At 42.8% G+C, this 16886-nt stretch overlaps 1 protein-coding gene across 1 annotated transcript in view; it reads right to left on the reverse strand.

Annotated features, from left to right (window-relative positions):
• The window catches only part of LOC115291261 (serotransferrin-like), a 48807-nt gene that overhangs the window by 23090 nt on the left and 8831 nt on the right, over positions 1-16886 (reverse strand). The window contains exons 9-15 of the mRNA XM_029938767.1: positions 15170-15372; positions 13971-14035; positions 10814-10998; positions 9443-9632; positions 2631-2891; positions 1792-1886; positions 883-960 (exon numbers count right to left, since the gene is read on the reverse strand). Coding sequence (XP_029794627.1) covers positions 883-960; positions 1792-1886; positions 2631-2891; positions 9443-9632; positions 10814-10998; positions 13971-14035; positions 15170-15372 — 1077 coding nt within the window. The remainder of the gene's footprint in view (positions 1-882; positions 961-1791; positions 1887-2630; positions 2892-9442; positions 9633-10813; positions 10999-13970; positions 14036-15169; positions 15373-16886) is intronic.

Here is a 16886-nt window from a genome sequence, read left to right on the forward strand (position 1 = left end):
GCACACTTTGGATTCTGTGTCTTCCTCTCTCTCTCCCCCTCTCCTGTTTCCACTCTGTGTGTCTCTCTCTCTCAAAAAGAAATAAATGAAAAAAAATTAAAAAAACTGCTTAGAAATCTTTTAAGAGAAAATTAAATGGTACACAGATATATTTGCATATACACAGACCACCTGAAGGATACACAGAAAAATGGTAAGTTATTACCTCTAAAGAGAAGACCTAGTAGGGACAGGAAGAGCAAAATTACTTTTCACCGGATATTCTCTTTTTTTAATGATTATTTATTTGAGGGGGGGAGAGAGGGAGGGGGGAGGGGGGGAGAGGGAGGGGGGGAGAGGGAGGGGGAGAAAGAACATGAGTGGGGGAGGGGCAGAGAGAGAGGAAGCCAGAAGATCCAAAGTGGGCTCCCCACTGACAGCAGACTAATGCGGGTTTGAACTCACAAACCACAAGACCATGAACTGAGCTGACATCAGACACTCAACCAACTGGGCCACCTAGGTGCCCCAAACCGAATATTCTTTTTAACCTTTTGAAATTTTGTCCCATTACAGAGATTACCTATTCAAAATATAAATGAAAAGGCTCAATGCTCACCCTTAAGAACTCATGGTAAAGTTGGAAAGAAAACAAAGAAACAAAAACTAGGAAAATGTAATGTAACATCAGTGTGCATGAGGTACACAGCAGGGGACGGTATGATTAAATCTGCTGCTTGGATGACTGAGAGCAGAATAGGTCACATGGACTCTATTCATCCCTAAAAGTAAGGTATGGATGGTACCTAAGCTCTCAGACTAATTCATCCTACAAATGTCCTTTCCTGACAGACCAGAGTAAAGTAAGACTGTCAGACTTCCAACATTCTAGGAACCACTTACCCTGGAATTGTTGACTCTGTACAGAGCAGAGCTGTCAGTGATAGACGTCTGAGTGTCTCTGTAAAGGCCAGTTAACAACTGTTAAAAAAAAAAAATCAGGAAGATCAGAGTAAATATATAAAGAGCAAATTTAAAGAAAATAATTTCATTCTAACTCTGATGGGTCAAATAAATGAATATTGCTTGCAACAACTGAAAAGGACTATATTGTTTTTCCCTTATAGAAAAATCTAATGAATTGCATCTTCATTCCCCTCTCCATAATGAAAGGACAGGGGTGGGAGTGTGGGGACTACTTTCAAATGGTTAGTGGTTTATGTTCCATAAACATTTTTAATCATCACAAATGACTACAAATTATATTTCTGTAGTAGAAAGGAAATAATTTATCCTCTCAAAAAGAAGAAGAAAAAGGAAACCTCTATGTTCTGTAACAAAAAAAATAGTTTAAAATACTAAATAAATATTTGCAAAAAGATGGCTAAGTAGTCCAATATGTCAAAGAATCAATCTTTTAAAACCTTCCTTGACAAGTTCTCAGAAGTTTGTTCTCAGAGTTTGTTACACTAATTATACACCCTACACACGTCACCGTCTTTTATCTCTTCAGCTTTTCTAGCATCACTGGCCACCCCATGAAAAGGGTTACATAAAACCCGTAAATGGGATAAGGATTAAATGTCAGTATCTGGCCAAATGCAATAAAATAGAAATGGTCAAAAAAATTCAGTTTATGAGTTTTTCAAGAGTCTTATCAAGTTTTTCAAATCTTTTCAAGTGAGTCAAGAACAACTCCCCAAGTTATCAGCATCAGCCTCCTTTCCAAAAAGAACTATGACCTCACAGGAATATCCGTATGGCCTAAAATTTCCCATCAAACTTAGGAGAGAGGTAAATCAAAGTATTTACTCTGACAAAGAGCAATGTTTTCCCAGAGTCACAAAGGCCAACCAGAAGAACAGCTCTTTGACTGCTCCTTCTGCTCCGGATGAACGTCCAGAACACTGTGGAATAGAGAAAAACAACCAAATTATGCCTTGTAGTATCAATAGTACGCCTGTATGGTTGGGGCAGGGAAGTTAACAGAAGTCTACCACAGAACACCTCATTCAGCTGGAACTTTTTGGGTTTTTTTACCACCATTATAATCGTTATTGTTACCAGTGAGAAGGCCTGCGCTGCGTAAATGGACTTCAGGGTTCTTGGATTCCCCATAAACGTGGGATGTTGTGCCTGCAGGCTTCTAATGTGTAACCCATTTATCACCATCCCTGCTCATGTGTAACTCATTGCCCACTCCATCATTAGGGACTCCATTGAGTGCCTGCCACTATCACCTGTCAACCTTCCTGGGTCTACATCCCTTATCCCGACTGTGGCCTCCTCAAGTGTAATCTTGTCTTACTGGACGCAAACTCGGAGTAAATTAGAACCGGAGAGTCTTGGTAGTTAAGAGCAAAGAAAGGAAGAGGGAATGGGGGTAAGGACCACGCGCTCAGGCATAACAAGAGTCAATGGAGGTAGAGTAACCCGTGCTCCCAAGGGCCAGGACGTCCAAGGGTCACAGGAGATCCTCTTTAACGCAGCACTACTGCCGCTACTTCAGATAACAGGGCAGGCTGGTGTCGGAAGTGGCTCTCCCTCTACAGATGCCCCCCAGGTGCCTTCGCAGCCCGGCATCGGCGGTCTGCACAAGCCCAGTCCAAGCCGGGAACACCGCCCGCCAAAACCACCGGCCGCCTCTTTACCCAGCGTCAGCAGCACCGCGAGAAGCGCCACCGCGACTGACAGCAGCGTCGGGTCCCTTTGCTGTAGCTCTTGCCGCAAGGAGTCTAAGTAGGGTTGGAAGGCGCCCCCGACACTGCCATCATTCCCCACACGCCGCGACTCCGCGGAAGCCATCGCTGAAATGCTTGTCTCCAGCGCCGCGCGAGAGCAACGTGGCCCTGGGCTCTGCGCAGGCGTCCGAAGTGGAGCCTCATGGGAGTGGTAGTTCATAAGTTGTATTTCTTCCTTCAGGGGCCGGGATCCCGAAGGTCCTGATGGGAGTTGCAGTTCTCACGGACACTTTCCACCGAGTCAGCGGTATTTCACGGTATTTCACAAGTGATACTCTTATCCCCTAATATATGGGTTAAATGTCGTCACCCTCTTCATGGTTGTTGACGGAATGATGGATGAATAAAATGAATGGCTTAAGAAATCTGCACTGAGGATTTCCAGTACTCCCTTTGTAAGGTGAGTCTTGTGAGGAACTCAAGCATTATACAGACATTTCATCTGACTATCATAGTATGGCATGGGATGTGACAAGGATGTACGGTGCGATATGGGAATACAGCAAGGGACATTTAGTCTATCATAGGTTCAGATAAAAGCTCCTGGAGCAACGTGACGGGAACTGAGTGTGAGAGATGAGTTAGCCTCTGCAGGTGTAGAAAGAGAAAGCTCTATGTAGAAGAAAACGAGCAACTCTATGTCCCTATTCCGTAAATCTAAGACTGTAACTGAGATTTCTACATGGAGGGAAGCAACTAGGAAATCAGAGCGTGGGGTGGAGCTGTTGAAAACTGCAGCTGCTGTTCCCGTCCAGAGTGGGCAGCCACTATGCCGGGCAGGTGTGTGGGACCAGAGTGGCCCGTCCTTCCAGTTTTTCCAGAGAACCAGAAAGGAAAATGTTCCATTTTTCAAAATTCACAGAATCATGAAAAACATTTAAAAAAAAAAAAACTTGCTGCCCAAATAAACTTGTCGCCAGAAGTGGCCAGCTTATGGGCTGCCCCTTTACAGTCTGTCATTAAGCTGGTATCATTTCTGCAGAAGTGGCAGGAGATGAAGCAGGAACAGTTAGCAGGAGCGACCCGAAGGGCTTGTGTGTTATGCTGAGGAGCCTAGACTTTATCCAGAATGCAATAAGTAGTGTCAGATGAGGGCAATATAGATGACTAGAAATGGAAATATAAAGTTTCAGCAATTTGGGAAAGGAGAGACTGAGGTAGGGAGACCAGCTGAGAGCTAGTTCAGTGTTTTGGCAAAAGATGCACAGGATCTGAACCAGGAACAAGGTAGGTGTGGAAAGGAGGCCACAGATTTAAAAGATGTGTTGAAGGAAAATCTATAGAATGTGGTGATTAATTGGATATGCTGAGTTTAGAGGGTAGTTATCAGGACTGCATCTAAAGCAGTTGGGGTGGGGAACTGGAAAGATCAGAGTGCATAAAGTGAATTAGAGAGGGACTTCGGGGCTGAGGGCATAACCAAAATGAAAATTGCCTCTGTTTTCTATATATTGAGTTTCAGATGCCTCTGAGTGTGAGGAAATAGGTTCTACTTACTCAAATGGATTAGAAAAAAAGCTTAGGGCGAAAAGCTGCCACCACGGGGCAAAAGTGCCCGAGGTTACATAGCCAGATACTGTAAAGGGATCATGAGTAACTTGTTATATCACCTGCAGGACATTACTTCCCATCTGGTGCTAATGTACCTTCATCATGAACTCCGCTTGCCCCCCAACCCCGACCTTTTACTTCTTACACACAAGTTAATGATTACTATTTGATTGTTTTCTTCATGTTCACCACGTGTGTAAGATCTTGTTTTCTTCACATTCACCATGTGTGTAAGATCTTGAGTGCTCAATAAATATGGAGATGAAACCCCTGTTCAGGGCTCTTGTCTCCTCTCGGACATAAGCCTCTCTCATATTACATTCTGTGTCCACTCTCTCCCTGGATAAGACAGAACTCCGGACTCCTAGGCTGCCACATCTGAGAATTCTAAAATCTTATATTAAGCTAGGGATCCAGTAAACAAATGTAAAGTTTCAACAATAGGTGCTATGTTTTCATGTTGGTGTTAAACATAAACTAGTAGTCATTAAAATCATGGAGAGAATGGAAAGTGAGAAGAAAGGAACTTGCAGAGAAGCCTAAGAAGGAAGAATCAGTGACAAAGCAATAAAACATATCCTGGAAGTGGTCACCAGCATGTCTTGTAACAGAGGGGCTCCTGTGATAAGGGCTTGAATGAAAAGTGACTCCAGAGGGAGCAGTGGGGTAAGTGTGGGGGTAGGGGCGTGGTATGGAAGCAAGACTGTGGTAGACGGAGAAGAGGGTGGGTCAGCATTAGTGAGTGCTTGCTAGTGCCAGGCATTGTTTTAAATAATTTTAATTTACTAATTTGTTTGATACTCACAGTGATCCATTATTCCAATTTTATAGAGGCGAACTAAGGCAGGGATTAAGTAACTTATCCATTAAGCCAAGGCAGTTGGGCTCCTTCATGCTTAACTATATGCTCTAACATAGTACAATTCATTTTCCAGGCATTCCATTGATAAATGTAGGCACTCCAGATTAAGAAAGTATGTTTAGGATGTGAGACTAAAGAAAGTAAACCAACTACTTTATTTTAAAGTAGCATTATCAATTAAAACTATCAGAATTGACGATAATTTTCCCACATTCTCTTTTTTCTTTTTTTCTTATGATCTTGGTCTCTCCTCTGTATCTACTACCCAGTGCACGCACACACACACACACACACACACACACACACACACACACAGGTCCTTTATAATAACCATTGATTCCTCTGTTACGAGCTAAAAATGCAGGGAAGGAAGAAGGGCCAAACAGGAGAATACTCACCATAACTGTCCTAACTGTATATGAATTTTTGGTCAGAGTTATGTGAATGAAGAAGTGCTGCCTTGGTGGTAAAATTTGGGAATGAGGAAAGAATGGTTTAACGAGACTGTTTTTTTTCCAGTATGTTTCCTGGCTAAAGGCAGAAGAAATGCCATTCTTAGGAATGAGAGGAGGGGATCAGCTGTTTCCTGTCCTCTCACATCTCTGTCAACACATGCTTCCAGGAGGTGTGTGGAGATGGATCCAACGAAAGATACTGATGGCTGCCTACTGGAAGTGTTCTGCTCCTTTATTCAAATGGAAAATGAAGAGAGTTAAAATGACACAAACACAGTGAGACCATTTTTCCCCCTCTCTTCCTTTACTTAAAATATCTCATTCTCCAGACACATTTTTTCCTCTTCTTCTGTTCCCAATAGCTCCAAAGCACAATGGAAATGATCTCAGACGTGGGGACATCAATCATGTGATTCCCATACTCTAGCATATCTCTTTAACTTTGTTTCTTTGAAAACAAATACTTAGATTATTTTTCTAAAATAATTAAAATGAGACATGGATGGCATATTAAAAACTCAAGAAATAATGAAAGATCAAAGAAAGCTACAAATCACTTCAGATTTATGCCTGTGAACATCAGACATTTTTCTGTACATCTATACTGATAAGGCAATCTAGAGAGAGAGAGAAATCAAAATAAGCAGAAATCATTTTAAGAAACAATAGTATGCATAGCTGCATTAACAGTCACTACAACAGTGTCAGGCTTGTGGTAGACACTAAGTACATTGTTGCCAAAATTAGCTTTGTTGGCTCATTGCAGTAAGACCCCAGAGGAACTGTTTCAACCCAACAAATGTAAAGAGTTATTATAGGATTTAGGGTAAGGGTAGAGTTTAGGTGAATATCAAATAAGGCAGAGTGTTGACAGGCTCAAAGCTGTGTCTAAAAGGTCAACATCAGGTCTTGACTGCAAAGTGGACCCAATGTCCTGTTAGCGATATGAACTATTGTGTCCAGAAATCCCCCATCTGTGGCTCTACCCCTGAGTGTAAACTGAGGCTGTAGTAGGAGTGAAGTAATAAAAGGGCAAACTGGAGAGTTGCTTAGAAGGCAAAATCAACAGAACCTGCTGGCGTTGGATACAGGGTGAGGGAAAACAGTGAATGAAATTTAACTCCTTGGTTTATGACTCCTGTGAACGGATAGAAGACCATGTCTTCAGCTGTTGTGAAATATATGGAAATGACAGTTGGACAGTTAGGGAACAGGAGAGGGAAGGAGCAAGATGATCCCCTCTGTTTTCTATTTGTTGGGCTTCTGATTGCTGTGAGAGTTGCAGTATAGATCCATAGGCAGGAGGAAGTACTTTAGGGACACTGGGGCAGGGGCCAGGAATATGGTTATAGATGTAGTGCCCCACAGTCACTCTCATTGTTCAGGGAAGGCCTAGAAAGTGAGAAGATCCTTGGATCAAAGAAAGAAGCCCAGGAAGATGTCCCTGCAATTTCAGGGTTGGTAGGATGAGCCCACAGTAAGACCACAAATTGACAGAGAGGGATAGGAACCAAAACAGAGAGCTGCTATGTCAGAAAAGTTGAGGCTAGTTCCCAAGAAGAGTGAGCAGTCAGCCATAGCAAGTGCAGTAAACATACTCAGGAATGAAAGAATTAAAATCGGTTTTTACAGGGGGAACGTGGGTGGCTCAGTTGGTTAAGCATCCAAATTTGGCTCAGGTCATGATTTCACAGCTCTTGAGTTCGAACCCTGCTTCAGGCTCTGTGCTGACAACTCAGAGCCTGGGGCATGCTTCAGATTCTGTGTCTCCATCTCTATCTACCCCTCCCCCACTCTGTGTCTCTCTCTGTCTCTGTCTGTCTGTCTGTCTGTCTGTCTTTCTCTCTCAAAAGTAAACAAACAAAAATTTTTTTTAAACATTGGGTTTTACAGATGGCAGATGGTCCATGACCTTGGCCAGGGTAGCTGCAGGGAAGGGAGTGGAACAGAAAACTGATTTCTGTGTGTTGAGCCTATAATAAGTAAGGCATGGAAAGAGTGAGCCTACACCTTTCAGAAGAAGGAGAGGAGACAGGGCAGTGACTACTGTGGGAATCAGGGTCAAGCGATAATTTTCAGATGTTCCAGTAATTCACTTTCCCAACCTGTTAGAATCAGGACCTCAAGTATACCTCACGAAAGTCATTAAAATATTTTTAAATATATAAACCTTCTATATTTTTTTCAAGGCAAAAATAGCTGTACTCCACTGAACACTCCCTTTCAATAACTCACTCAGCACCCTCCTCCCTCCCTCCTCCCTACCAACACACACACACACATACACACACACACACACACATACACACACACACACACACACACACACCACAGCCACATACACTTGATTCTGTTACAGTGACCATAAAGACCCTTTTCAGAAAGAATTCCTACTTGGAATGTACCCAGGAGGTGTGGCTCTGGCACCACAATCAAAGCTGTGGAAGACATCAGATGAACTTGAGCTCTGAAAGAAGGGCACGGTTGCAAATGTATTTAGTCAGATAGTATCTAAAAAAAAAATCCTCCCAGACCAAACATTTAGAAAAGAATGAAATTTTTAAAAGATAACACCAACAATAATTTTTATTTTATTTTTATGCTCTGCAGAGGTACCACAGCCAAACTGTGAAGCCAAACAAACCACTCAGGCCAACAAGACCCAAAGGGAAGCTTATGGGTCGCATGAGCTCCCCCTTCCATCTGCTGTGGCTCCACCTCTTGCATTTTAAACTTTGTGGAAAGTACAGGCCTCCAGGAGTTCTGTGGAGCAGAGAGAAGAGGTAGGACAGTCAAAATCTACTTATATATTTTTTCTATAGAGTGAATGAACAGTTAAGCCTGATACAAAAGCACTCCGACTCACTAGGGGTCTATGGGTGGACTAGGCCATTTCTCTGTGGCCTTCTCCCTTGCCCGCCCAGCTCCTTTGTCTTTCTGGGCAGTACTGTGCACTAAGAATGGTAGCATGGTCTTCCGGCCCTGTATCATCCCCCACCTTGTGTCTTATAGGCAGGGTTCCCACACCTAAATCCATGTAGCTGGAAGGAACCTGGTAGGATTGTCCTCTCTGACCTCCTTAGTCAGGTGAGGAACCAAGATAACAAGTCCCTAGAACGTGCCAGTTTCCAAGCTAGGTGCTGGCAAAGGAGCAGAGAATCGCAAACCGACTTTCTCCCCTTATGGAGGATATAGGTTAGGTGAATGTGCCCTGGGTGCTCACAACAGTGGCTGTGGGTAAGCATGTTCCTTTCATTGGAACTATGGGACGTGGCACAGACTTGCTGAATCAGTATCCCCAGAGCCTGTGAATCAGTATTTTAAGGACCATGGCTCACTTGTATGCAGACACGAGTTAAAGAATAACCTCCCTCCATCCACACGTTATTCTCCTACATCTTCCAAATTACTTCAAGGAATTTAATGATGTCTAGTATAGTTATAGTGCAAAGGTGTGTTTTATTGTTATTTTAAGGCTTAGAAAACTGATATTCTCAATGAGCAGTAGGTATTCTCTCTCTCTCAAAATCAATAAATAAACATTTTTTAAAAATTTAAAAAGGAGTTTACTGCAGAGCAATGGGCATTGGGTGCATATAACCTCTTCCTTTTCCTAGTAATAACATGGAATAACATGGGCAGTTCATTACCTTAGTGATGGCCTGTGTCCATCTTACCATCTGCCCATACAAGAAGCCTTTCACGTGTGCTGGGCTGACGGTGTTCTCGCATCATCTCATCTTGTCTATCAGACATCCCAGAGGGCCACAGCCCACTCTTCCTTTTCTACTCACCACCTAGAATCCCACCCATGTTTGCTTGGCAGCCTCCCCCATACCGTTCCTCCTACTCACTTGAGGTGGAGCATTGTCTCAGGTTAGCAACAGCCATCATATAGTCTTTTCCTAAGTAAGATTCATATGTCGTGCCTTCCGGAAGTTTGGCCAAACATTTTGTGTCATCCTTGAACAGAAGGTCCTTGGTGTCGGAGCGGAACATACAGAACTTGCTCGAGCAGTCATTTCCAGTTGTTCCAAACAAAACCTGGCAGATAGAGGGGAAACACATGAGGGCCTGTGGAGGGAGCAGCTGAGAATGCAAGGATCAGGCTGAGGGGCATGAAAGCGGGACCCAGCCCTGGGGAAGAAAGGGAAGCTGCAGAGAATGCCTCAGGATGTTTCCATATCCCTCGCCTGGCGTCCACCCATCTTTGGCCCTAGTTTCATGCTTTCATGAGGCCCCAGTGTCCTCTATAGGGTCCATCCTAGTCTCACCTCCTCTGGGAAGTCCCTCCTACCCACCTAGTCACTCCTGACTTCCCTGATCTCTCTTCCCCACTTCATTGGCTGTGGCCTTAGGGACTGCTTCCAGGAAATGAGAGTACAGAAACATGTTCTTTCCAAGCATTACTATCAAAGAAGATACCAGCCCAATAAGGGGTGATACAAGTAGTTGTTAAGTTTCATGTTTGACTGTATCTTTGACCCTGTCTAGGGCAAGAGCCTTAACTCTAGGCCTTGTAGGATTATAAGTGAAATGGTGATTACAAAAAGCTTACCGTTCCATCTAGCACCTAAGTAATGTTCATTAAATGCTAATTATTGTTATCATTTACCTTAAGAGGGCTTGCGAAATATACTACCTTCCTTTTTTTTTTAAAGGAAACTAATGGCAGGCAGCAAGCTGTTGTTGAGAAAGTGGTGTTTGTGGGTAGAGGATTCTCGGGATTAGAATACTCAGGCAGCCTCTCCCCACCCCCCAACAAGGCTGGCCTTGGGTTGCTTGTTCTCCCCGGAGTACAAGCTGCCGGAGGATAGAGGTCCTGTGTTCTTCTGGCTGTTGCAATGGTTCTCGGTCTCTCTAAACAAATACAGTCCACATTTCATGACTTCTATCAAGGAGGGCTGGGACACAGTATTACTCTCCTTCATTTTCAAAAAGAATAGAAGTGAAGAAAATTAGAGTATCACAGAGGAAGGTCAAGGATGAGCAAGAAAGCAGATGCATGGACCCAAGAGCCAGTGGTCACATGGGAACTAATCTCCAGTGACCTGGAGATATAAGCGGACCTGGGCCTGGGAGATCCAGTTCCACAATTGACAGTGTCCCAATTCTAGTTTCTAGAAAGAGAATGCTGGAGTGGGGGCTGCGCTTAGCACTGAACTCCCCCAAATAATCCACATGCACCCAGGAATAAAGAATGGAAGGCCCTGGCTTTTCCATACCTGCTGCTCATGTAACATCTTGCTAACACAAGTTGCCATATCTTTCCGTGAGACCACAGCATGATGCGGGACCTCAGCTAGGAAGCAGTTTTCAATGTCTGCCACAGCCTTCCTGGTGCCATCAGGACACAGCAGCCGAAAGTTTTCCTCCTTCAGATCCTTAGCCCAATCTTCATGGTTTTTTCCTGGGGACAGAGAAAGTGGGTCAGCCACAGCTGATAGCTTTGGTCAGGCGCCCTCACTGAGGGACATAACCGACCCACTGGCATGTGAAGGACCTGGAGCCATTAGCCCGCAGAAGTGCACACACTGGGGTCACAGTGATGTGGAGAGGAAGGGACACTCACATGTATATAGGTTCAATTCAACAGATTTAGCACTTAACCAAGAAATCCTAGTGATCACCCCTTCCAACCTGCCCCACCCAACCAGGAGAAAGAGAAATATTCTGTGGATGATGTTCAAAAACATCTTCGTTTCTACTAAATTCCAAAGCATCTGGGCTTCTTACTCTAGCACAGGAAGAACATGACCCTCTGTACAATACAATCTGGCATCAGCAAGCAAAAGAGCTTCCCCAGGGGCCATTTTGCAAGCTGGACCAGTGTTCTAAATCTGACATGTTCATACTTGTTCTACATGAAAATGTGCACACGCTTCTGTGCGTACAGGTCCATATCCTGTTCTCAGCTCCTTCATTGTTTCTGTATTCTCCCTGAAAAAAAGAAAATCTTACCCATTTTCAAGGTTTCCATTCCTTCCTGCTGAGGCAATTCTCAAATAAATATATTTTCCTAGTTTTTACTTCTCATCTAAAAGGCAATCTTTTTATTAATTTAATCTTCATTTAATTTTATTTAATTGAACAACTAATGCATGAATTAGCTATCATAAAGCTGTATATTATTTATATATAAAGGAAAAATACCTCTTTTCCTACTCTCCCCAAATATGGACTTACAGTTTTAGTAAAAAAACTCCAAATTACCTGCATCTCTCCCATGAGTAACTGCACACATCTTTGCTCACCTTCTAACACTTATTTATCCTGCCCTTTCTTACCAGTTCCTTCAACTCCACTCCCTCCAAGTGAAACCCACCATCATTCTCTCCAAACCAATTCTGTTCTACTTCATAATTTAAGCATTTATTCAATACTATGTTGTCTGCCCTCTGTAAGACAGTCTTATTGGAGGGGGAAGATAGCACACATACCAAAAGCAACAATTCCAGATGCAGATAATACCATTTTCTATTTCTCTTTCTAAATGCTGTGTGAGCAGAGAACTAGCTTGGTGAGGACATATTCATTAGAGAGCCGGCTGGAGGAGGCATGGTTTTAGTGTGTAGCCTGTGTTACACACGCTGACCAGGAGACTACCCTGGGCCCAACTGGCAGGGCAGATGATAGAGTCCTCAAAAGGGATGGAGGCTGAGAAAAGGAGTGGATTTGGAAAGAAATGGGAGGAGCTTGGACTCATAAAGGTTGAGGTTGCAGTGCCAGTGAACTTTGTATATAAAAACGACCACATGACAAATAGAGACTCCAGGGTGTTATTTAGAAGGGAGGTTAGGCCTCTGCTCTACATTCTCCTCAGGGGGTAAGGCTTTTGGAGTCATTGCCAGGTGCAGAGGTGATACCTAGAGAAACCCTACTCAGAAGAGTACTCAGGAAAAAAAGTAAATCAAGGGGTGACAAAGAACCAATCCTGAGTAACACTTGAGTCATAGGAAAAAGGGCAGCCTTTAAAGGAAAAAGCAAAAGTAATAGGAGAAAGGAAAGAAAAATTAGCCAATTCAGTAGTCCTTCAAGTAAGTACTTAGCAACTTCTGTGTGCCACTTACCATAGTTAGTGTTGGGGTATAAAAGAAGGAAAAAAGAGCTCAAAGAGTTTCTGTAGCCACAGTTTATTACAGAATGAGATGAACCCAATGAAACTAGTCCTACGGATGGAAGATTCTGTTGTGGGATGGGGGTATGCCATCTGGGAAGGATTCTCAGAGGAGTTGGTACTAAGCTAGTTCATTCTAGATGAGTTGCAGGGATGATCTGGGGTTGGATAAAGGGACATGAGAAAGGGAGTAAGTTAATACCTACCTGGACTGTAGGAGGTTCTCTAAGCAGTTAGTGACAGGAGGGGCAGGTGGAGTGCTGAATTTTACTAACTTTTAAAAATATTTTGTTAGGTTTTTTTTTTAAAGTCACAGCATCTAATATTCACCCACTAGTTTTAGTACCCATTGATGATTCTTGCTTGAAACAATTACTACTATATTGTTTTCCAAATGATGGTTTTTTTAACTTTATAATTACAATATTCCCATTTCTTTCTTGTTCTACGATAAGGAAGACCTTTCCCTTCATACTCGTTTGCTTATTCAGGATATTATTATCCTGTATTCCCATTTTATTCAGCAAGTCATTATCTTACTACCATTATTATTTCTTCTAGTGCTCAAAATATCCCAGATTTGGCCAGTGGAGGATCTTTGAAAATAGCTTCTGTATATTTTGATATATCCCAACATCTTCAGCATGATGTTCCAGGCTCACCTTTTATTATTCCTGTCCCAGCCCTAGAATCAGCTATTTTTCCAAGGGCCCCTGGCTCATTCTATTGGAGAATAGGTCTAGAAGCCAAGATTTTGGTGTTCATTCCCACTGATGTACTATCGTCTCTAGATTTTTTTCAGTGGACCTAGGATATATTTGGAATATATATATATTGGACAAAGAAATATAGGAAATAGTTTAAAAAGGACCTTTTGGGGATAAATCACAAAATCTTAGTATGGGCTGTGAACATTGTGAATATTAAATGCATGTTAATATCAATTTCCTGATCTTGGTAATTATAATGTAGATATGTAATAAAATGTCCTCATTCCTATGAAGTGTGCACTGAAGTATTTAGGGAAAAGGCAATGCCTGCACCTATGAGAGGGTTTCCGGGAGAGCATTCAGGGCCACTAGAAGAACCTCATGGTCAGTACCGTTCTGCCTAGCCAGGTAAACACTTCTTTCTTCACTGAAAGAACAGGTTGAAGGTCAGAGCTCTGGAGCCGAACAGAGTACATACACTTCCACAAAGGCATCCTCACCATGAGTGAACCCAGCAACCCCAATTTGTAGGGGCAGAAGAGCACATGAACATACCCCCAGTGTTCTCTATGACAGTCTTGTGTTTCACAAAGGCCACATCTCCCTTCTCAACCAGACACCTGCAGAGTGCCAGAAAAAGGGAAAAGAGAAGGTCAGAAAGACACATCTGTCATTCAGGAGGGCCACCTTATAGATCCAGGGCTAGCCGTCTGGTATCAGCAATTGTCACTCCCATTCTATCGCTACTCTTACATAATACTAATATAAGTAATAAAGAAAAGAACACAGAACCTCCGGTTAGCTTTGTGGTTATACAGTCTCAGTTCCGTACACTAAATGCTAAGTTCTGGCATAGTTTCTCCAATAGATATACAGCCTTTCCCTAGAGATATTAGAAGGCAGTGTCCCAATATGGTGATTCCTTACTCAAACCCTATTTTGTAAAAACTGGGAATCTGTGGACTGTGAATTGTATTTACACTAACTTACAGGGTGGCTCTACCTGGAGAATTAGGATAACCTTTCTTTTTTCCTTCACTACTGAGAAGTTCAGTTAGAATACCACCATCATTGTGGAGTTGATGGACTCATGAACTACTAACACAAGACTGAACCAGAAAAGACAGTTAAAAAGCAATAAGGTCATAAGGTGCACAGACATCTTCATATAAATAACAAATGTAGCTGGGAATGTAGAAATCATGTACATTACTTTTGTATATTTCCAGGTGAGTGTGGCCATAGGTTCCCTAGAGGTGCCTGGAGAAGCATGAGCCAGACTCCTGACTCCTGTATTCAACCTTGGCAGAATTTCCTCACCTTGGCAATAGTGACATTTTGAGCTGGACAATTCTTTCTTGTAGGATGCTGTCCTGTGCATGTAAGATATTTAGCAGCCTCTACCAATTGCCAGTAGGGTGCCAGTAGGACCCTCCCCCCAACTCCATTTGGCCATCAAAACCATCTCCAGACACTGCCAGATTTCCCCTGAGGGGAAAATCGCCCCCCTGTCGAGAGCTTTTAATCTGCACTGTACTTTCAGTCTTTGCTATGACAGCCAGATCTGAAGATGGTGTCTTGGGGGTGCTTGGATGCTCCTTCATACAGGGTTCTAATATAGTTGCTAAATGTGGCACCCTAATGCATGCAAGACTAACAGGCCAGGAACGTAACAATCTCACTTTAGTACCTAAAAAGCAATGTTGTCAGGGCTGGGTTTATCATTATATTTGTGTCAGGATTTAAAGACTCACCTGAAAGCCCCTGTGTAACCATAGTATCTCTCATGGCTGTTTGGAATACACTCCTTTCCTGGAATACTTGCTGAGCCGATACACAGATCACAGAGACTGGAATTCCGCATAGATCCAGGGGCACAACTCTGATGAAAAAATTTATCTGTGTGGAAGGACAAGAGGAAGTCAGCTCTTCCTGAGTCAATAGGAGTAGCCTTCATCTAACACATAACGGGTGTGTATGGCCCAGGATACGTGGAACATATTCATTCTGTGACCCGCCACCAAGTCAGGACCTGCCAGGCTCCAGGCTTTAAAAGAGAAAGTAACTGAGGCTGGGTCTAGAAGTCAGTTGAACATTATAAGTCAGGTGGCGAGGATTCCAAGGGCACCCTGAGAGTGTCATCATTTATCTAAAGAGAGAAGGAAATGACATGAAAATTGACATAAAAATGTTTCACTCCCTGAGCTTGTGCCACCTGTCTTCAGGATTTTCCTTTCATTGCTATATTTTAGAAGAGACTTTAATAGAACTTAGAACTTTAAACTCAGTTAAGAGCTGGGGGGGCGAGGGGGTTGCTCACAGCTCAGCTGCTCTCTGATGGCTGTGAAACTTCCAGGAAACTCAGGAGAGCAGAGGTAGTGCCCTTGCTGGTGGGGAGCCAGAGCTTTCTGATACCACCCCAGCCACACTTTGCCTTCTCTTAAATTGCTGTCAGAGAACACCCCAGGGCAGAAATGTAATCTCATCTCCCAGTCCCCACACAGGACTTGTCTGGTTCATAACTGTCTTGAGAGGACTGTTGTAAAGCAGTTACACATATTTGGAGGTGGCAAGGAAGGAGTACTCAGGAAGTTGATGTAAATAACCATTAGGAAATATTTGTCTATGGTTAACTTACATATGCATTTTTCTGAGGCAGAACAAAACCCATACCTGAAGATATTAAGTGGACAGAGAATAAACTGATTTTCTCCCCTTTGAAAGGGCCTAAGAACTGGGCAGCCCCTCAGTGAGATTGCCAAGACCTTAAAGAGATCCAAGGATTCCACACGCTCACATTACCTAGAAAGCCCAGTGGCAGGGATTGTTCTATCCACACAACAGCCATTTCCCCTTATTCCTTAGTAAGAAAGATCTAAGGTTTTTTTTTTAATTTTTTCTCCCTTTTTTTTAATTGAGAAATAGTTGACCTACTAGTTTATGTGTGCAACATGATTCACTATAGCGATGTATTACAAAATGATCCCCACAATAAGTCTCGTTAACATCCATCACCACATATCATCAAACATTTTTTCATGTGATGAGAACCTTTAAGGTCTGCTGTCTTAGCAACTTTGAAAAATGCAAGGCAGTTTTATTAACTATAGTCCCCACTCTGTACGTTACATTCCCAGGACTTATTTCGGTTATACCTAGAAGCTTGTATCTTTTGCCTCCTCACCCGTTTTGCTCTTTGCCCCACCCCCCACCTTTAGCAACTATCAATCTGTTCTCCATATCTATGAGCTTGGGGTTTTTTAGATTCCACATATAAGCGAGATTATGCAGTATTTGTCTTTCTCTACCTAAATTACTTCAGTTAGTATAATAACTTCAGGGTCCATCCATGTTATTGCAAATGGAAAGATTTCTTGATTTTCCATGGCTGAATAAAAGTGTTGTGTGAGTGTGTGTGTGTGTGTGTATATATACATACACATATATATGCATATATGTGTATGTGTATAT

Source organism: Suricata suricatta, chromosome 5 (genome assembly GCF_006229205.1).
Source record: "Suricata suricatta isolate VVHF042 chromosome 5, meerkat_22Aug2017_6uvM2_HiC, whole genome shotgun sequence".
In the NCBI taxonomy this organism is placed as follows: domain Eukaryota; kingdom Metazoa; phylum Chordata; class Mammalia; order Carnivora; family Herpestidae; genus Suricata; species Suricata suricatta.